Source organism: Leucoraja erinacea, chromosome 28 (genome assembly GCF_028641065.1).
Source record: "Leucoraja erinacea ecotype New England chromosome 28, Leri_hhj_1, whole genome shotgun sequence".
Taxonomy (NCBI): domain Eukaryota; kingdom Metazoa; phylum Chordata; class Chondrichthyes; order Rajiformes; family Rajidae; genus Leucoraja; species Leucoraja erinaceus.
The window spans coordinates 13,944,401-13,966,015 of NC_073404.1; the positions used below are offsets into that span (position 1 = coordinate 13,944,401).

The 21,615-nt window shown below is 40.9% G+C and overlaps 2 protein-coding genes across 5 annotated transcripts; one reads left to right on the forward strand and one right to left on the reverse strand.

Moving 5' to 3' along the window:
• Positions 1 to 1,461: 1,461 nt before the first annotated feature.
• On the reverse strand, positions 1,462 to 3,399 carry mis12 (MIS12 kinetochore complex component). 3 transcript variants are annotated; one of them, XM_055657794.1, is made up of 2 exons: positions 3,283 to 3,399; positions 1,462 to 2,707 (listed from the first exon to the last, which is right to left on the reverse strand). In XM_055657794.1, the coding sequence occupies exon 2, from the start codon at positions 2,697 to 2,699 to the stop codon at positions 2,004 to 2,006; it is 696 nt and encodes a 231-aa protein (XP_055513769.1). In that variant the 5' UTR covers positions 2,700 to 2,707; positions 3,283 to 3,399; the 3' UTR covers positions 1,462 to 2,003. The 3 variants fall into 3 exon arrangements, with proteins under 3 accessions (XP_055513769.1, XP_055513766.1, XP_055513767.1); XM_055657791.1 differs by having other exon boundaries at positions 3,214 to 3,346; XM_055657792.1 differs by lacking the exon at positions 3,283 to 3,399 and adding an exon at positions 2,891 to 3,031.
• derl2 (derlin 2) lies at positions 3,355 to 21,274 on the forward strand. 2 transcript variants are annotated; one of them, XM_055657787.1, is made up of 7 exons: positions 3,355 to 3,478; positions 6,007 to 6,072; positions 6,666 to 6,739; positions 6,965 to 7,061; positions 9,562 to 9,757; positions 18,223 to 18,313; positions 20,673 to 21,274. In XM_055657787.1, exons 1-7 carry the CDS (start codon positions 3,386 to 3,388, stop codon positions 20,764 to 20,766), a joined length of 711 nt encoding a protein of 236 aa, XP_055513762.1. In that variant the 5' UTR covers positions 3,355 to 3,385; the 3' UTR covers positions 20,767 to 21,274. The 2 variants fall into 2 exon arrangements, with proteins under 2 accessions (XP_055513762.1, XP_055513763.1); XM_055657788.1 differs by having other exon boundaries at positions 6,968 to 7,061.
• The last annotated feature ends 341 nt before the right edge of the window (positions 21,275 to 21,615 follow it).

Here is a 21,615-nt window from a genome sequence, read left to right on the forward strand (position 1 = left end):
TAGGCAGAGTTCCCTCCAACTAAATATTTTAAAATTGCATGTAAAGTTTTACCAACATGGTATCAGTTTGGTCTACCAGCTGCACAACCGCCTATAAGGCCAACACCAACACTGCCTACTTCTAAGTTTAGATACAGGATTGAACATGGTTCTCTGATGCTGTAAAGCAGCAACTCCACTGCTGTGCCACCTTATTTTTTTATTCTGTGAAGTTGCCAGACATAATCATGCCTAGATTGAGATCTTCATTCATACTTTAACTTAACCATAACGTTTTGCTGATTATTTTTTCTCATGGACAGGAATAATGTAGTTCAAGCTCAGGGAGAATTTATAGCTTTGGTCCATCCTGTCCCCCTGCTGATTGAAAAGCACCTGGTCTGTGGTCCAAGAAAATATCCAGGTACTTTTAAAATGTGATGAAAATTTCTCACTGTCATCCAATGTGTCCTCCATCAGCCACCGGGTTTTCAAAAATGTCTCAGCTGTCAACTACCCAAATCTATGCTCATGGTTGCTGACCCCTGCAGATGGAAAATAAATAAGACTCACCTAGAGCTTTCATAATTTGTTATACCTTGATAGTCTTCACTCAAGCATCCATTTTACAAAATACATTTCTAATTTACGTAATCTTCCCACATGGTTACAATTGTTCAATACTGGCAAAGGTATGAAAACTAGCTATCCTAATTTGGAAACAAACGCTGTCTCTAATAGCACTTTGAGAGTACCTCTATCAGGGTTGTAGTGGTATACTTTCTCAAGGGAGATTAGGGATGGGCAGTAAATGCAGGTCATGTAAGATACATTATAAACTATTAAGTTTAAAAATCCCTTTGAAGTTCTATCTTCGCCTATAATCACTTACTTTATCCGAATAGCCTAGGCAAGCAATGGCAGTGCATTTTGTAGCTGATATACTGTAGCCATTGTACTTTAGTGGTGCAATAATTTGTACCTTCCAACACATGCCCAAATGTTGCCCAGATCATACTACATATAGGCACTGCCTGCATCACTTTCCATCTGAGGTGTTACAAGTGCAATTAGACATTAGGAAAGGACATTGAACAACCAGCATATTGGTCCAAGGAACTATAGTACCTCTCCAAGGTTATGGCAGTCTTCCTTTTTGCAAAGCATTACTCCATCCATTGGGAATTTCTACTACAAAATACCCTTCTACTCATACCGTTTACACCATTCTCAGAAATAAAATCCTGATTTGCTTCCTACCATTCATTCTTTTTGGGCTAACCACATATTGTTTGAAATAAAAAACTATCCCTGAATACAACTTATGAATTCTTACTCTTTCCGCCTCCTGTGCTGACTTTTATCCCAGTCAAAATAAATGTTCACTATTATATTACTTGCACATGGTTTTACACATTAAAAATGCCATGCAAATTCTGTATTCAAACTGCATGGAGATCAATAATACAACAGGACCAATGCTCATTTTTTGTCTTCTCACATTTTATTTCTTCTCACAACTGTGATTGTTTCTTTAACCAACAGTAGTACCCACTTCCCTTTCTTAATCATCTAGATCCTGAAATTGTTTATAACTATGAACATAAAGTTGCCATTCTCTTTATAGCCAATACGAATGCATATTCCTGAGAACATGTCCTGAATTTGGCTTTATTTGAGATATATTTAAAATGGAATTAAGGCTATGACCGCGGCAAACTCCACTTTAAAATGACTTTAACCACATACAACAAGTGTTAATGAGTTTTGACTATATAGACCGATTAACATTTAATTTCCTGAAGAACTCAAACTACCGCTCAGCATTGAGAATCTCATACACTAGTCATCCTCATGCCCTTTGAATAACAGCAAATAAAATGTCGAAGTCTAAAGCAAGTTTTGTGTTCTGCACCGAGGATAAGAGCAAGAATTGCTGTGCATTTTGCAGTTAGGACATTCACAGCCCTCCATTCTAGAGTGTAACATGATCCAAAGAGGAAAAAAAAATTCCACTGCACTTCCTACTCATGACCTAATTTCATTTTGTGCTGCTTCCAATTGCTTTCTTCACCTTTTGTTCGTGCACCCAGAGCTTGCTTCTGCTCTATTTCATCCTTGTATTTTTCTTCAATTTTTGCAAGCACAGCTGGAATTTCTTGGGCCAACTCTGTAACAAAGGTCAGGCTCTCAGGAATGCTGCTAACTGCATTATTCTTCCATGTATTGTCTAAACTGTTCAACCAGTGAACCCTCTGTTCTAATTTAATCTCAGTCATTTTTTGCTCTTCTAACTCATTCAGAAGGGCATGCTTAGCCATCATTTCACATTTGTAGCTCTGTTGAAGCTGAGCAATTTCCATCTGCATCTCCTGGTACTGTTTCTCTGTGTACACGTGCTGTTCCTGAACGCTGTCTTCAGGAAGCAGAATATTTTCAGGAATATAAAATATATGCTGCAGAATTCCTTGTTCAACCCTTTCGAAGATCAAGTCCAAACGTTCTTTCATCAACTGGAGAAAGCTCTCTGTACAGGCACGGAGCTGAGATGGTGTGACCCTGTTGTCTGGTAGCTCCTTCAGTTTCTTATGGATTACTCGTTCAACAACAAGCATCACGTCAAGCAGAGAATCCTGAATTCCACTGTGAACTCGAAGAACGCAGGTCTGTGGAGAAAACCCAAAGAACTGGGTTTCGTACATCATCAACCCGTCTGCCATTTCAAACTCTGGGAAATAAATAATAGTAAAGAAAAGTAAATCAAAAACAGTGAATAACAATGTAAAGATTGTACTCAACATTATACTTTCCATAAATCAGAAAAACACCCAAAATGACAATAAAACAAAAGAGCTGCCAACATGCAAATGCTACGTTGCTATGGTCTCTGGCACAAACGACCCATCCTCACCTTATCCTTGAAACCCTCTTCATTCTTGATGCTGACTTACTTCTACCTCTGCCTTTACCCCTCTCCATCCTCCATGCCAACTTTTCCGTCCCCCTGCCGCGAACCTCTCCAATCTCCGCGCCGACTTCTCCTTCTGCCCTAATCCTTCCCTATCCACCATGCCAAATTTCTTCTCTCTCTGCCTTCACTCCTCTCTCCACGCCCATATCCTTCTCCTCCGGCCCCTACCCCTTTCTCCATCCGCCTTTCTTCTCTCTCCATCCGCCTTTCTTCTCCCTCTTACTCTTCTCTCCGCGCCCACGTCCTTCTTCTTCCTTCCTTACCCCTCACTTCACAGCAATGATACTCTAGTAGATATTCTTCTCAGCGCCTCCGATCCTGAATCCACTCACCCGCCGAAACCAACCACCGCCGCACATGCGCAAAGGGTTCGGTGCCCGGAAGTACCGAGGGCTCCCCCCTGTGACGCCATTGGCACTGGCCGGAAGCACGAAGATGGCGTACCAGAGCCTTCAGCAGGAGTACCTGCAGATCCCGCTTGTCACCCGGGCTTACACCACCGCCTGCGTGCTCACCACCGCCGCCGTGGTAGGGTCTGCAAGGGCGCAGCACGCAGTGGCTTTGGGCGCCCGCTCTGCTTTCATGGGGCGGGGAGACAACGCCGGCGTGAGCTCGGGGACGATCCGGTGGCCCGAGCAGGAAGGAGGGGTAGTGGGAGCAGGTATCCGAGAGGGCTCCGGCGTTGCAAGGCTGGGCAGGTCCGGAGCCTTGGCGACAGATGTGGGTGGCTTGGTGCACTGGCATCCGGCTGGGGCGGAGAGCTTACGTGTTTGTCAGTCGCGCCGGGCTCCAGGATGTGACTCTCGCCAACGCGGCTCGAAACTCGGGAGTGTGGCGTGTGTTGGTGGGAGAGAGGATTTGGAAGTGGCGTTGTTTTGGTTTCCTCAGACACGCGTGGGAATGTACATCTTATCCCGCGTGGGAACTCGAACACCGTTCCGTGTCCAGGTTGTGCAGGACGTGTCATCGGTTGGAGCAGCTCAAGTTTCGCAATGGACAGCACTATGGAGGACCAGAATCATTAATACTTTCTTTTTCGCCAGATACTACCGTGTGCAGTATCTTCTGTCCTCGTTTCAGATTTCCAACATCTACTATGTTTTTGTTTCCATGTATTGTGATGCAAATTGCAGAGTCTGGCCATCATCTTTCAATCTGGATTTTCCCATTGTTTTGAAAAGAATGAACGGCTGAAAGGATTTATATGGCTATTAATTTGAACTTAGTGGTTGGCAGTTATTGGAATTCATTACGGTATACTACAATACAAAGGCAAAAATCAATCGGGAAGCAAATCGTCAAATAAACTTGACTTTGATTTAATGGTCACGTTATAGAACATAACAGCACAAGATATACACCACCATATTTACACTGAACATAATGACAATATAAACTATTTCTATCTGCCTGCATGTGGTCCAGATCCTTCCATTTCCCACCTCTTTGGGTTCTTCTAAATGCCTGTTAACCATTGTATCTGCTTATACATCCTCTCCTGGCAGCATATCAACCACTGTGTAAAACAGAACTTGCCACACTCATCTTCTTTAAACTTTTCCCCTCTTATCTTAAAGCAAACCCTCTAGTATTTGACAGTCCACCTTCAGAAAATATGCTGACTATCTGCCTTATCATAAGTGCCTCTCATAATTTTATAATCTTTCCCCTCAGCATCTAATGCTCCAGAGAATACAATCCCAAGTTTGTCCAAACTCTCCTTGTAGCTAATATACACCAATCCAGAAAACATCTCAGTGAACCTTTTATGCACCCCCTCCAAAGCTTCCACATCCTTCTCCAGTGTTGTGACTGGAACTGCACACATTACTCCAAATATGTCCTAAAGAAAGCTTTATACAGTTTATATGTGATTTCCTAACATTTGTATCTGATAAAGCTAAGCGTGTCATCACCTTCTTTATCACCCGATCCACTTGTGTTATCATTTTTAGGGAGCTATGGACTTGCACCTGAAGTCCTTCTGTACATCAATTCTCCTAGGATCATGCCATTCACTGTATACCTTTCAATTTTCCAACATCTCACAATTGTCTGAATTAAACTCTGCCAATTCATTGCCATATTTCAAACTGATCTATATCCTGCTGTATCTGCCATTTTCCCTCACTATCCATAACCCTCCCAATTTATGTGTTGACTACAAATTTACTAATCTAGTCTGATTAAAATTGTGCAGAAGAATCTTGGAGTCCAAGTCCATAGCTCTGTAAAAGTAGCAACACAAGATGATAGAAGGTATATGATATGTTTGCCTTCATCAGTTGAATACAAGAGTGAAGAAATCATGATGTAACTTTATAAAACTTTTGTTCGGCTATATTATAGAGTATTGTGTTCAGTTCTGGTCACTTCATTACAGGAAGAATGTGGAAACTTTGGGGAGGGTGCAGAAGAGGTTTATGTGAATGATCCCAGGATGATTGGGTTAAAGTATGAGAAGTGTCTGAAAGCTCTGGGTCTTTACTCGCTGGAGTTTAGAAGGATGAACGGGGATCTCATTGAAACCTACCAATTAATGAAAGGCCTAGATAGAGTAGATGTGGAGAAGATATTTCCAGTAGTGGAATATTCTAGAATTGGCTGGCATGGCCTCTGGCAAAATGAATGTACCTCTGGAATAGAGATGAGGAGGAATTTATTTTGCCAGAAGTGGTGAATCTGTGGAATTCATTGCCACAGACAGCAGTGGACACAAACTCATTGGGTATTTTTAAAACAGAGATTGATAGGTTCTTGATTAGTAAGAGCATCAAAGGGTACTGGTAGAATGCAGGAGAATGTGGTTGAGAGGGGAAAAATAGATCAGCCATGATTGAATGGTGGAGCAGACTCAAAGGGACGAATGGCTTAATTCTGTTCCAAATACTTATGGGTATTATGGTCTGAATTATTTGCTGAGTGGGTATGCATTGGGACTGTGGCTGCAATTCTAAAGTGATCCATTGTTTTGAGTACTTTAGGTTGATTTATGCTTGATTAGAAAATACCAACATTTTTTTGTTGATGACAATTGTGTCTTTCATTCCTTTCAGCAATTAGAAATAATCACACCATTCCAGTTGTACTTCAATCCCGAGTTAATATTTAAGCACTATCAAGTAAGTGTTGTGTTTCTCTCTCTAATGTATTAAGAAACAATGCATGCACAAATTTTTGTATTGTGTGCACGAATCTAGAGGCCGCACAAGTAATACTGCAAGAATAATACCCTGCTCCTGATTAAGTGTTCTCTTCTGCTCTTTAAAAAAAACTCCAGTGCCCAACTTTCATCATAACCTTTTATGGTTACCCCCACACAGTAAATCACCACCTGTCACAACCTATGTCTATCAATAATTGCCTCTGACTGGCTTATTACGGAGGAGGCACATTTATCTTTGCCAAGTGTCCATCCAGTCTGAAAATAAGAATAGAGAATTCTAAGAGTTCAGGATCCCTGAGAAAGAAAATCCTGCATGTCTCTGTCTAAAATAGACAACTCCTGATACTGAAAGTTTATCCCCTATGAACACATCCACTATGTTTCATATTTACGTATGAAATTTAATCACACTATATTTGATGGTTCCCATATCTACCCAATATGTACATACTTGAAGAAATGGAGCTGATTTGTCATTTTCCCTTTATAAAACTTGTTCGATTGTATTATGATTTATTCTTATGTTAACTTGTATTTTCTTTCTTGTAGGTTTGGCGATTAATTACAAATTTCCTGTTTTTTGGTACAGTGGGATTTAATTTTTTGTTTAATATGATCTTTTTGTATCCTTTTAATGTTGTTGGGATAGACATTTGTTGGGATTAGACATTTGAAAAACAAACTACTTTGTGGCACAGAAGTCTATGTTCTCTTTAATCAGCGATTCTACATGTGTCCATTTCAACAGTCAAAAGCAATTTGGTTTGGAGCTGGTTCATCCATCAAAAAAGCATTCTTTGTTTGCCGTGTTTTTATTGTGATATACATTGCCTTAACTATTGCAACTGAAGGTACCGGTATTGTCGAATGCTGGAAGAAGGATCGTTCAGGGGTCGCACTGCAGATTTTGTCTTTATGTTCCTTTTCGATGGATTTTTGATGACTGTATCCTTCAGCCTTTGTTTAATGGCCTATAGATATATATATATATATAATATTTATTACAAAATAACAAATTGCTTTAAGGATCAGTTAAGTAACTAACTGAATACACAACTCTAAGGTCATTAATGTGAGATGTTTCAGAGTGAGACCTTGTATTCGTACTGAGTGTGTAGTGGGAAAATGGCCATAATAAAGAGAGGAAGGTTGTAAGACAAGGGCTGGCAGGTGATGGGTGGAACCAGATAAGGGGTTGATGGTAAGATGATGGAGCTGAAGTTGGAAGTTCCTGGTGTGAATCCCCATCATCTCTTCCTTAACGTTCCATATTTCCAGCCTCTGTCTCTACACTCCCATACGGCTCTAACTCTCCATCATTTTCTCCCCTCATCTGGTTTCGCATATCATCTTCAAGCCCCTGCCTCATCCCTCTCTCTCCATACAGGTTATCTTCTCTCTATATTTTCAGTTCTAATGGAAGGTTCCAACATGAAACATCAATCATCCTTTTGCCTCCACAGTTAGGCTGTGGGCCAAGGAGCTTTATTCTGCAGTTTCGTGACCCAAGTCACCAAACCACATGAAATGTTCACATATTGTGTAAAAATATTTATATAAATCACCCCTGAAACTCGATATGAAGAAGAAATCTACCTGTATGGACTTTAATTAATTTAATATAATGTGAATAAATTCATTAATTCATTAATTCATCCATTCACTCACTCATTAATTCATGAAATTGAGGGCCTAAACTATAACAGTTGAGTTGTCTGCCAGTTGGCCAATCACGCGCTTTGTTTCAGGCTAGCACACAAAATGGCTGAGGGGGCTCACAGATGCCTATTTTACTGGAGATTCCGATTTGTTGTTCTATGGAATAAATGTTGTGGAAACTTGCAGCAGGTAATTGTATTTAGTGGGAAAAGCATTATAAAGGATGAAGAAAGTGCTGCAAAGTGGATTAAAGTGCAAGAAAGCCTTCAAAGTCCCTGCTGATGTGCTGGAACACAAAGAAGGCCCCCATTAATCAACTCTAACTGAAAGGTAAGACTAAAGTCTGAATTTATGAAAACCTATCTGTATGGACTTTAATTAATTTAATATAATGTGAATAAATTCATTCATTCATTCATTCCTTATTCATCCATTCACTCACTCACTCATTCATTAATTCATGAAATTGAGGGCCTAAACTATAACAGTCAATTAAACATTGTCACTAATGCAAGCCTGTTGTAGAGTAATAAGTCTTTAACAACTAATCTCGGAGCTGCCTGCGAAAACATACCGGGAAAAAGTGCTCCGATCGCGGGTCCTAGGTACTCGCGGTAAGGAGCGATCGATATCCCTCCGTTTTTCTCCCGTTATCGGGGTCTGACAACGACCGTTACAGACGGCACTATGTACAGCCTCCTCCCCCCCGCGGAGATGATCCGCGGCTCCGCGTTCGCGAATCGGCCGCTTATTAATTGAGACCGCGGCTTCACTTTACCGCGAGTACCTAGGCCCCGCGATCGGAGCACTTTTTCCCGATAAGTTTTCGCAGGCAGCTCCGAGATTAGTTGTTAAAGACTTATTACTCTACAACAGGCTGGCATTAGTGACAATGTTTAATTTACTGTGTTGTAGTTTAGGCCCTCAATTTCATGAATGTATGAGTGAGTGAGTGAATGAATGAATGAATGAATGAATTTATTCACATTATATTAAATTAATTAAAGTCCATACAGATAGATTTTCATAAATTCCGACTTTAGTCTTACCTTTCAGTTAGTTGATTCATGGGGGCCTTCTTTGTGTTCCAACACATCAGCAGGGACTTTGAAGGCTTTCTTGCACTTTAATCCACTTCGCAGCACTTTTTTCAGCCTTTTTAATGCTTTTCCCACTAAATACAATAATACAACTGCTGCAAGTTTCCACGACATTTATTCCACAGAACAACAAATCGGAATCTCCAGTAAAACAGGCATCTGTGAAGCCCCCTCAGCCATTTTGTGTGCTAGCCTGAAACAAAGCGCGTGATTGGCCAACTGGCAGACGACTCAATGTTAAACGTGCTTTGATTGGACTAAAAAATTCCCGACATTTTTCCGGTTTTTCTCTAATTTAATAAAAATGTGCAAGTCTTCTTCATATCGAGTTTCAGGGGTGATTTATATAAATATTGTTACACAATACGTGAAAATTTCATGTAGTTTGGTGACTTGGGTCACAAAATCCTATTTCTAGACACATTTTTGATGCTCGGCCCACAGCCTAAGTTAATGTCTGACTCTGAATTCCCCCAACAGTTTTGACTCCAGATTCTAACATTGGTAGTCTCTTGTGTCTCCGTCTTGATAATACATGGGTTCTATCACCATTCTAATTTATAAAGCACATGATTTGTAGTCTGATGCCGATTGGTTTCTCTTTTGTTTACCCTTCTCTCCCAATTTTCCTTGCTGGATTCTGATACTGCTGTTAAAACCAGTTACTCTCCTTAATTTTGTGCCAGGTTTTTGGCCTGTTTGTCAATCTGGTGTTCCTGGGCCAAGCCTTCACCATTATGTTAGTGTATATTTGGAGCAGGAGGAATCCTTATGTGAGGTTGAACTTTTTTGGGCTCCTTAATTTTCAGGCTCCTTTTCTGCCCTGGGTACTAATGGGCTTCTCATTATTACTTGGAAATTCAATCATAGTGGATTTGCTAGGTAAGGAACCACTTAAACAACAATGTTTACTGGTATTTGAGCTTTGAATTTTAGTGCCTGTCCATGCTTGTTATATCTCATAATTTATGTATGTCATTTGGGGAGGCTACTGGAGAGAAATCTTGTGTCATATTTAGACCAGGTGCTTTTCTTAATTCAAATAAGTGGCATATGCAGAATGTAAGATTTTATTTGTGAATGAATGATCTGGCCTGACACCTTTTTTGTAAGTTATTACTCATGAGTGTTCAGACTACAGTTTGCAACACTGCAAACATAAGAGTGTCAAATGGTACGGAGAGAAGGCAGGAGAATGGGGTTGAGAGGGAAAAATAAACCAGCCATGGTTTTAATGGTGGAGCAGACTCTGTGGGCCAAATGGCCTAATTCTACTGAAGATAGACACAAAAAGCGGGAAAGGCAGCATCTCTGGAGAGAAGGAATGGGTGAAGTTTCGGGTCGAGACCCTTCTTCAGACTGGTATGGGATAAGGGAAACGAGTGATATAGACAATGATGTAGAGAGATAAAGTATAATGAATGAAAGATATGCAAAAAAGTAACGATGATAAAGGAAACAGGCCATTGTTGGGTGAAAACGAGAAGCTAGTGTGACTTGGGTGGGGGAGGGATAGAGAGAGGGGGAATGCCGATGCTACCTGAAGTTAGAGAAATCAACATTCATCCCACTGGGCTGTAAGCTGCCCATGCAAAATATGAGATGCTGTTCATCCAATTTGCATTTAGTCCTCACTCTGACAATGGATGAGATCTAGGACAGAAAGGTCTGTGTGGGAATGGGAAGGAGAATGAAAGTGTTTAATAACCGGGAGATCAGGTAGGTTCAGGCGGACTGAGCGAAGGTGTTCAGTGAAACGATCACCCAGTCTACTTTTGGTCTCGCCGATGTATAAGAGTCCAGATCTTGAACAACGGATGCAGTAGATTAGGCTGGAGGAGATGCAAGTGAACCTTTGCCTACCCTGAAAGGACTGTCAGAGTTCCTAGAAAGAGTCGTGGGAGGAGGTTTAGCGACAGGTGTTGCATCTTCTGCGGTTGCAAGGGAAGGTACCTGGGGAGGGGGTGGTTTGGGTGGGAAGGGATGAGTTAACCAGAGAGGGAATGGTCTCTGCAGAAGGCGGAAAAGAGTGGAGATGGGTAGATGTGAGTGGTGTTGGGATCCCGTTGGCGATGGCGAAAATGTTGGCGGATTATGTAGTGTATGCGATGGCTGATGGGGTGAAAGGTAAGGACTAGGGGGAATCTGTCTCTGTTGCGACTAGGGGGAGCAAGGGCAGAGCTGCGGGGTACAGAGGAGGCATGAGTGAGAGTTCATCTTTGATTGGAGAGGGGAACCTCCTTTCCCTAAAGAATGAGAACATCTCCTGGTATGGAACACCTCATCTTGGGCGCAGTTGCGGTGTAAACGGAGGAATTGGAAGTAGGGGATGGAGTCTTTTCAGAAAGCAGTGTGGGAAGAACTGTAGTCGAAATAGTTGTGGGAATCAGTGGGTTTGTAATAGACGTCAGTCGATAGTCTATTTCCTCGGATGGAGACTGAGATCAAGAAAGGGGAGGGAGGTGTCGGAGATGGTCCAAGTAAATTTGAGTGCAGAATGGAAATTGATGGTGAAGTTGATGAAGTCCATGAGTTCTGCATGGGTGCAGAAGGTAGCACCAATGCAGTTGTCAATGTAACGGAGATATAGTTCAGGGATAGGGCCAGTGTACGCCTGGTACAGGGATTGTTCAACGTACCCTACAAAGAGGCAGGCATGGCTGGGGCCCATGCGGGTGCCCATAGCTACGCCTTGGACTTGGAGGAAGTGGGAAGAGTCAAAGGAGAAGTTGTTAATTCTACTCCTATGTCTTATGAACTTAATGTTATCCATTAGATTAAATCAAATATCAATGAAAGTCCTGTGGGGTTAGCAGGGTTAGGCTTCATTAATGTGTACATTTGTCATTAACCATATGAATTTTACTTATTATATTGTTCCTGCTACACCATCAGATTTTCTGCTGAATTTTACTAGATGATCCTTATTATGGCAGGATTGCTTTATATGACAGCTTGAACAAGTTCAGCTGTACTCAATGGAGTTCAAAAAAATTGGGAAAATCTTAATTCCTCATGGGCTAGATAGGGTAAATGCTGTCAGTATGTTTCTTCCAAGATTGGGATAAGTGGGCAGGTATTTAAGTCTGAGATGAGGAACATTTTATTTTCTCAAAATTGTGATCCTTTAGGATTCTTTACTCCAGAAAGCTGTGGATGTTGATTCCTTGAATGCATTCAAAGCTGAGATTAATGGATTTTTAACCAGTGAGTCAAAGTTATGGGAAGAGGACGGGAAATTGCAGGGAGAAATTGGGATCAGTCATGATTTTACTGAATGGCAGAACAGACTCAAGGAGTCAAATAGACTGCTTCTACTATTTCACATGGTGTGGATAGCTTTCATCTCTCAACTAATTTAACTAATAATAACTTGATCATGGCTCCCCATCTGTTATTAATTTGTCTGTGCCCATTCATCTTTATCTTTAGGGAGCATTTTAGATTGGGTTGTTACTCACTTCTGTGAACCAGCACATGCATAATAATAATCACCTCTTGCCTGTCTCTTGCTAACTGCATTCTTTCTGTGCCAACTGATTGTGTCAGCTAATTCTCTGCATACCTTTTAGTTACTTCTCCCATTGTTTGGCTTCAAGATTTCTATTGTTCTCGGATTGAAGGTAGAACAATATAGCATAGGAACAGGCCTTGTAGACCAGCATTATGCCAATTTAAATGTACATCTGCCTGCACATGGTCTATCTAAATACCTCTTAAACATTGCGATTGCTTCTGTTTCCACCACCTTCCCAGCCAGACATTCCAGGTACCTACCATTGTCTGCATGTAAAAATAAAAGTTCCTACAGATCTAAAGAACATAAAATTAAGATTATTGCAAATAAGAGAAAGGAGAATAAAACAAGATGCAGAAGGGAATTATTAGATTGGATTGAGTCTGTTAGTAGTCTCAAATCAGCCCCAAGCTGTAAGGTCACGACCCGAAACATTACCCATTCCTTCTCTCCAGATGCAGCCCATTGAATTACTCCAGCATTTGGTGTCTATCTAAGCCGCAGTCAGTTTTGATGCCTAGGATACAGAGGCTGAGATGACTCGAGGGGTGTTAACATGACACTTGATCGATCAAGCAAGTAGATTTATACCACATAAAAGCCGAGGTCAAGCTAAGCTAATACTGTTTTGCCTGAATGGAAAATATCAACCCTAGAAATGTTTATGGTTTGAAATGACTGCTGCAGCATATGCGGATCAAAGTCTTTGTTTGAATTAATCACCAGGATTTTCAACAGACAACAGACAGAAAATGCTGGAAATGTTCAGCAGTTCAGGCCACATCTGTGGGAAGAGAAATTGAGTTAATATTTTAGGCTGCAGGCCCATCACCAATTCAGAGTTGATCATCTGAGTATTTCAAGCAGTTTCTGGTGTTATTTAAAATTTTGATTTAAATCTTTTTATTTGAATTTCGCACCAATTTGCATACATACAATGATAACAGACAGTGACAGTCAAGGCATAATTGTGCAACAGTATGTAAGCGACCCTCAAAGCCCTTACCCTTGCCCACCTTCAACCCACCCGAATCAGGTCGGAACCAAACGGGGACAAACAACACTCACATACATACACATCCACACAAATATGGTAAGATAAACGAAACAAAAAGTACTAAAAAAAATAAAAAATTAAAAAACGCGGGGGTCACTAATAACAGTAAATAAGTAAGTAATTAAATAAATAAGTATGGGGAGGGGGGGGGGTGGTTAAGGGGAGAGCAGCTGCAGTAGAGCAGAACAGTGGAGAGCACTCAGTCCTCTTCCGAGTCCGGGGACAAGTTGAGAGAGTTAACAAGTTCCAAGAAAGGGTTCCATGTATCTAGGAATGTCTTGGTAGAGCCTTTGAGAGAGAACCTAAGTTTTTCAAGCTTTAAATTGTAAAGCACCTCCTTAATCCAGCGGGTGTGTCGGGGGACAGGTGAGCCTCCAGTTAAGCAAGATCAGTCTCCGGGCTAACAAGGTTGTAAAAGCTAGAACCCGTTTCACCACTACAGAGAGGTTGGTGTTGGGAGGGGTACCGAAAATGGCCGACAGTGGGTTTGGAGGAGTAGTCTGGCCGTAGGCTCTGCTTATCAAGTCAAAAACACTCCTCCAAAAGGCTGCTAGCTTAGGGCAAGACCAAAACATATGGCTATGGTTGGCAGGAGATTGATTACATCTGTTGCAGGTGTCCCTACAGCGGGGTAAATTCTAGATAATCTTGCATTTGTGTAGTGGACTTTGTGAAGGACTTTGCATTGGATTAGGCCATGACGGGCACATATGGAGGAAGAATGGATCAAATCCAAGGCAGACTCCCATTGCTGGTCTTTTAGTTTCGTATTCAGCTCACCCTCCCACGCAGCTTTTAATGAGGTTTCAATATAACCGACCCTAACAAGTTATACAAAACAGAGATGCATTTCTTCCAGTTGGGATCTAGAGCTGAGATGGTATCGGTCAGGGTTTCAGGGGGGCAATTTGGGAAATGGGGGAATGTCTTCTTCACAAAATCCCTAATCTGGAAAAAACGAAAAAGGTGGGGGTTTGGGAGGCTATAGTTGGACGAGAGCTCCGCAAAAGACGAAAAGATGCCATCCTTGTATAGGTTTTTGATACTACTGATACCGTTGCTATGCCAGGTTTTGAATACGTGGTCTGTACTTGAAGGTTTAAAGATGTGGTTTTTAAGCAGTGGGGTCAAGATGGAAGGGTCTTGTAAACCGAAGTTTTTCCTGAATTGACTCCATATCTTGAGCGAGAGGGACGCAATTGGGCCTGCACACGCAGATGTTATAGGAAGGGGGAGTTGGGAGCATAGGACAGACCGCAACGGGAGATGTGAACTCGCCTTTTCCATGTGTACCCAGGTCAGTAGGTGGTCGCAATCATCATTCATCCAATACAGGAGTTTTTGCAAGTTAGCTGCCCAATAGTATCGCCTAAAGTCAGGTAGTGCCAAACCGCCATTCACTCTTAGGAGACTGCAGTATCGCCTTTCGGATTCTAGCCGGTTTGCTACCCCATAAAAATTTAGATATTGTCCTTTCTAATTTATCAAAAAAAGATTTAGTGATAAGTATAGGGACGTGCTGGAAAAGATACAGGAATTTGGGTAGGACGACCATCTTGACCAGATTTATCCGGCCCACGGGGGATAGCGGTAAAACTGACCAGCGGTCAAAATCTCTTTCAGCTTTCTCAACCAGAGGCAGAAAGTTTGTGCGGAACATATCAGATAAGGGTGTTGTGATAAAGTCGCCGAGGTAGCGAAACCCGTCTTGTTATTTAAAATTTTAAACATATGCCTTAAAACATTTATTTTTATTTTAATGCTGCATTTGTGCATTTGATCGCGCATATTTGGATATTTTTACGTGGACCTACAACAGAATTTTTATGAAGGCAATTAAATGGGTATGGTTTGAATTTTGGAAAGGTGAACTAACACACAAAACTAAATTTTTCACTATTTCTCAGGACACATAATAATAAATCAATAACAATATCAGTTAGATATGGAGCTGTTGAATTGGTAAGAGAGATAGTTTATGGAGTATAAATATAATTTTCATTATCCATTGAATGTGGCTCACCAAAATACCACTCACTTGTTTATTTGCTTTTATGGTTATGTCCTTAGACAAGTTTATTTGTCCCTTCCCTTCTTTCCCTCATTAGAATTGGATTTAGTTTCATTTAATTTTTTCAATTTTGGCTGATCCCCTCCTTTTCAGTTTCACATGGTACCCAATCATGGCGTGGTCACCAATTCAAGTCGTTGCCTTGGCCCATCCAGACCCATTTGCCACAAATGCTGCATTTGTGCATTTGATCGCGCATTCAAATTTTACCAACCTGTCATGTAACCTTTGCCGTGTTGTTGGACTGCCTATTGCAGCTCTGTTGTGCTTTCACTGTTGCCTCAGTTCTGCCCTCTTCTGTCGGGTAGAAGGTATGAAAGTTTGAAAGCGTTTACCACCGGACTCCAGGATAGCTTCTTCCCTGCTGTTATCACACTCTTAAATGGGCTACTATATAATAATAATAATAATAATAATAATAATAATAATATATCCTTTCAAATTCAAATAATATATCCTTTCTCTCACCCCCCCCCCCCCATCTCATTCAGCCCTCCTTCAATCTTTCATCGCACCAATCTACCTCATTGCAGCCCTTGCACTTTTTCTCTGTATCTGTAACACGCTGTTCTGCATTCTGTTTCCTTTCTCTTTGCACTCCCTGTGTTTCTGTGCATGGTTTTGATTGTAGTCATGGATATTTTTACGTGGACCTACAACAGAATTTTTATGAAGGCAATTAAATGGGTATGGTTTGAATTTTGGAAAGGTGAACTAACACACAAAACTAAATTTTTCACTATTTCTCAGGACACATAATAATAAATCAATAACAATATCAGTTAGATATGGAGCTGTTGAATTGGTAAGAGAGATAGTTTATGGAGTATAAATATAATTTTCATTATCCATTGAATGTGGCTCACCAAAATACCACTCACTTGTTTATTTGTTTTTATGGTTATGTCCTTAGACAAGTTTATTTGTCCCTTCCCTTCTTTCCCTCATTAGAATTGGATTTAGTTTCATTTAATTTTTTCAATTTTGGCTGATCCCCTCCTTTTCAGTTTCACATGGTACCGAATCATGGCGTGGTCACCAATTCAAGTCGTTGCCTTGGCCCATCCAGACCCATTTGCCACAAATAATTTCCCTTCTCCCTGTTGCATTCTTTACATATCCCATTTGTCTTTTTTTTTCACAGTTCCACCATGTTTCTGCTTGTAAAGGGAGGTAAATCTCTGGAAATCTGTATCCCTGGGGTTGTGGGAGTTAGATTATGGTGGATATTTATGGAGGAAAGTTTGGGGAATTGATGGCTTTGGGGAAGTGGCACAGAAGACGATTTGGGAATTGGGGCAGATTTGATGGGTCAATTGGCCAACTATTTTTTTTAATTTTCATGTGCTTCCAACTGTTTACTTTATTCTGTGGCTCTGACTAATTACATTCAGCTGTTGTTTTATTCCCTGTATGGGTGGCGCAGCTGTTGGAGCAGCTACGTCATAGTGCCAGAGACCCAGGGTGCAATCCTGACCTCGGGTGTTGTCTGTGTGGAGTTTGCACGTTCTCTCTTGTTTTGTAAATTAACTAATTTACTGTTTCACTGCTGCATTTTCCTACATTGCACCAGAGACTTTACCTCAGAGGCACTCATTGGTTATGAAGTGCTTTGGACGTCCTGAGGACATGAAGGGCACTGCATTAATGTAATTTATTTTCTAAATAGTTCTCTGTGTAGCAGCAATTTTGGATTTTTTGTAAGATAGAAAAATAAATGACTTGTAAATTAATGTGTTAGTTGAAAACCTAAAGATATTTTCTGAACTACAAGTCACTGTCCAAAATATAATTTTATATTAGAATGATGGAAACCTGGTGGGACGGTGTGATCAGGATAAACGTTAGGTGCAAAGAGAGGCTCACAGGCTGGATAACATCCAGTTGAGAAATAGTGTGTGATGGTCTGGAAAGGACCAAGGTCTTCCAGCCTTCTCCACGGCTGCTATTATATGTCTTTTGGCCCCTGATCCCAGAAGCAGAGTTGTCATTCACATTTAGATTCCTTTCCTGGTCAATGCTGCATGCTGATCCTAGAACCTTTAAAGATTCTTATATCCAATTATGATCTTGGAGCATTATACTGTCTTGTGCCGAGTTCCCAGCTACCCGTCTCTGATTGCTCATAAATCCTGCATCCTTCCACAAAGTACAGTTAAACCCTAACTCCTTGCCACATACTTCTATATCTTGTCTCCTTTCCGGTTCTCTCTGACTTTATTGCTTCCAGTAATCTGACCTGGCATAACACACTCGTAATTAAAGCTTCCAGGTCACTGTGGAAAAATGACAAAGGAAGGTTTTGATCATGTAAGTCAAAAACAACTTTCCATTGTCATTTACCAAATGAGATGGATATAATTAATGAAATATGTCCACATGGAAGGTAAGACGCTTGTTTATATTACGGTTTCATAATTTGAAATGCACTAACTATGTGGAATATAAAAACAAATTTATTAGTAACTTTCAGAACGCATAGATTATTGGATAAAAGTTGAATAGGCAAAAACTCGGATTACAAGGAGAGAGTAAAGAGGTATCTTGATCACCATGACCACAAAGGACTAAATTTTGATTTCAATGAGCTGGTACGGTATATATAGCAAATTGATGATCATACTAAGGAGATGATATTTATTTTGGAAACTTGAGGTCTGCTGCCGTCTGCACTGAGTTTGCCTGTTTATTGTTCACTTTAGGAATTGCTGTGGGCCACATATATTATTTTTTGGAAGATGTATTTCCAAATCAACCTGGAGGAGGACGGCTGCTCAGGACTCCAAGCATTTTGTAAGTTTGACTAAAGTTTCAATATAGGCATCAGAGCAGTTACTGAGTGTGTCTGTTATATACTCGTACCCGAGCAGTGGTATTTGGTAGAAAAAGTCAATCACTTAATTGAATCAGCCTTTCCTCTTGACATGTGATGATATACAAACAAAATGCAGGAAACAATATTGCTTTCCTCTTTTTCTCGACCCAATCCAAGTTAGGCATTATCTATGAAAAGAACCAGAGTAAACCAGTCTGAGACATTTTGTCTGAATTGGAAAAGAGAGAAAACAAGTTAATTTTAAGTTGCTGAGATCATGGATAGGACAAAGGGAATATATCTGAAGGTGAGGCCAGGGTTGCAGTGGGGATAAGTTATGCAGGGTTACCCATTTAATGCACAAATAGAGAGTGAGAAAACAAAACAAGGGATTATAAAAAGTTAGAAAATGAGACATGTCCAGCAGGTCGTGCTGTGTTAATGAGAGAAAAGTTGAGCCAATCTCATGAATAATGGCCAGGCCCATCATAATACAGAGAGAGAAAGACAGTTATCTGAAGTTGTAGAATTCAGAAAATTGAATTCTGAAGGCAACCACCTGCCCAGCTGACAGTGAAGTGTTGTTCCCCCATCTTGTGTTGGAACAGATAGGTCTGAGTGGGAATAGGATAGTGCATTGAAATAGAAAACCCTACAATCTGACCACAGGTGCTCCACAAACTGATTTCTCCAGTGTAGAGATCACAGTGTTGCACACTAGAGTGGAAAAGTGCAATTTAATTGCTGCTTTGCTTGGAAAGACTGTTTGGGCCCCTGGATGGTTGGAAGGGAAAGATGAAACAGTAGGTATTGTATCTTGTATGGGAAGAATGCTATCAGAGGGGTGAAATAGGTGGGAACGGAAGAACACATAAGTGAAGTGAGAAGAGGAAAGATCCCTTCAAAATGCAAAAATAGTGGTTAGGAGGGGAAATGCGCCTGGCTCTGGAATCTTATTGCAGTGGTGGAAAAGGATAGATGCAGAGTCTGGTGGATTGGGAGGTGGAAACTAGAGGAACCCAATCCTAGCTCTGTCCAGGAGAAGAACAGAGCAGCCTCCTGCACTATTAGAGCAAGATTTGAGTAACAACACCTCAATTTTGTCTGGGCATTTTACTGCCTTGGGGACTCAGTGTTGAATTCTGCAACTTCAAGTAACTTGCCAGTAGCAACACCGGTCCTTTTTGCTGTAAGTCATGCATCTGTGATATTGACTTTTTTTTCTCTCCATTGGCATCGCCTGATCTGTGGGCTGGACCTACAGTCCTGCATTTTGCTTTTTTTTTTAAATGCTCCTTTGTTTGTTTGCTCACTCTAATTGCCCAGATTAACCTATTGGGGGATGATTTATAAACCTCTCCGCATGGCAAACCTAGTCCTCTATTCTGTCTACCCTTTCCCACATATCCAATTTAAAACTTACCGTAACTTTTCTATCTTTTCCAGTTCTGATGAAGGAATTTCAAACTCTTCTTCCGTCCCCACCTGTTGCTCCCCTCTGATAGCATTCTTCCCAAACTCTGTTTCTCTTTCAATAGTTACTGCTGTCTACTGAGTATTTTCTGAATCTGTGGATTTTATTTTATTTTAATTTTATGATTTAATGGAGGTTCCTTTGTTCCTGATGACTCCACAATCAACTGCTCTGACAGTATAGATCTCTGCATAGAGTTTGTTGGCTTATGAAAATACTTCATATGTTGGCCGGAAAAAAAATCCACTTCATCCTTCCCCGTTTCAAACCATCTCTAATCTTCCCTTCTGATATTTTTACTATCTTCAGTTAAAATTAAGGTGACCTTAACTTAAACCAAAAAAACCCTGCAAAATGTTGGAGTAACTCAGCGGGTCAGACAGTATCTCTGCAGAACATGGATAGGTGAATTTTGAGTTGCCCGAAACTGTACCTTTCCATGTTCTCTTGAGCTGTTGTCTGACCTGCTGAGTTACTCTAGCACTTTGTAAAGTAAACCAGCAACTTCAGTTCCTCGTGTCCACCTTAAGCCAGGATAGCAATTAAATTGTATGTAATTGCAGCGTGCTCTCAGTCTTGGTTGTTCTTGTAGTCCTCCTCTAGCTTTCTTTGCTATTCCATCCCAAACATCACATGGGCAGCATGAGGAAGCAGGGTGCTTAATACGTGAGGGGATGGAAGCTTGCCACAGGTTAATGAGAATGTGGAAGTGAGGTTGCAGTGAGATCAGTGACTAGATGGTGGAACAGGCTCAAATGGCTGAGAAGCCTACTGCTGCTGCTGATTCATGGAATTGTATGCTGGCAATCATGCAAAAAAACTATCAGTTACCCCAGCAACATGCTTTTGTTTCTCATCGGCAGGAAAGCTATTTTTGATATTCCTGAAGAGGATCCCAACTACAACCCACTGCCTGAGGACCGGCCTGGGGGCTTCAACTGGGGCGAGGGGCACTGACTTGGAGGCTAGCCATGAACAACTGCCAGCCGCACACTCTCTTTACAACCTCGGAGGACATACCTGTTCTCTTTTGCCTCTGACTGCTTGCCATGGTTCATTTCCAAATATACAACTTTGCAGATTGCCAATGACCATCTATCAGCACCTCCTGTGTGATGGATACCTGCCTTTTTCAAAGGTGTATTACAATTGGCCATCAGTGCCTATGCCTATTATACTGGAATAGCTGATACTTTCAATGAGGTCTGCGCCATGGAACTGGACATCTGCGATTCTCATGAATTGTTCTGCAGAAGATCAAATATCTGAGGTTACAGTCAAATGTGTGGCCATAATTTTTATATAATTTTTTTATCAACAGCCTCTGACTGGTGTCAGACTTGGCTACTGTAAGTATTCTTTGGCAATGAAATCGGAATTCAACCATCAAACTCACTGATTCTTGACATTAAATTACTGAATAAAAAGCCAACTGATGGAGCATTTGGTCTGTATTAACACAGTACTACATTGGTTTTCCATAGAACAAGTACAATCCACATCAGCAATCTTTCAATCGGTGTATTTTGTCAAACTGAACTACCTGCAGCATAATCCTGCATTTATGATTCAGATGAAATGAGATTATTAGCAATGTTAAACAGACTAATCCATTACTGGCATCAGATGACTTTTAACTTAACTAAGTATACTTAGAGCTGTTTTAGATGATTACCCAGTGGTGGTCTGAGTTTATCATGTGTAGTTATTTTGTCAGTTTTCGCTCAGTTGGCAGATCTTCTGTCTGAGAGAGATTGATGTGGGTTCAAACCCCACACCAGAGATCAAATGATCTTCAAAGCAATA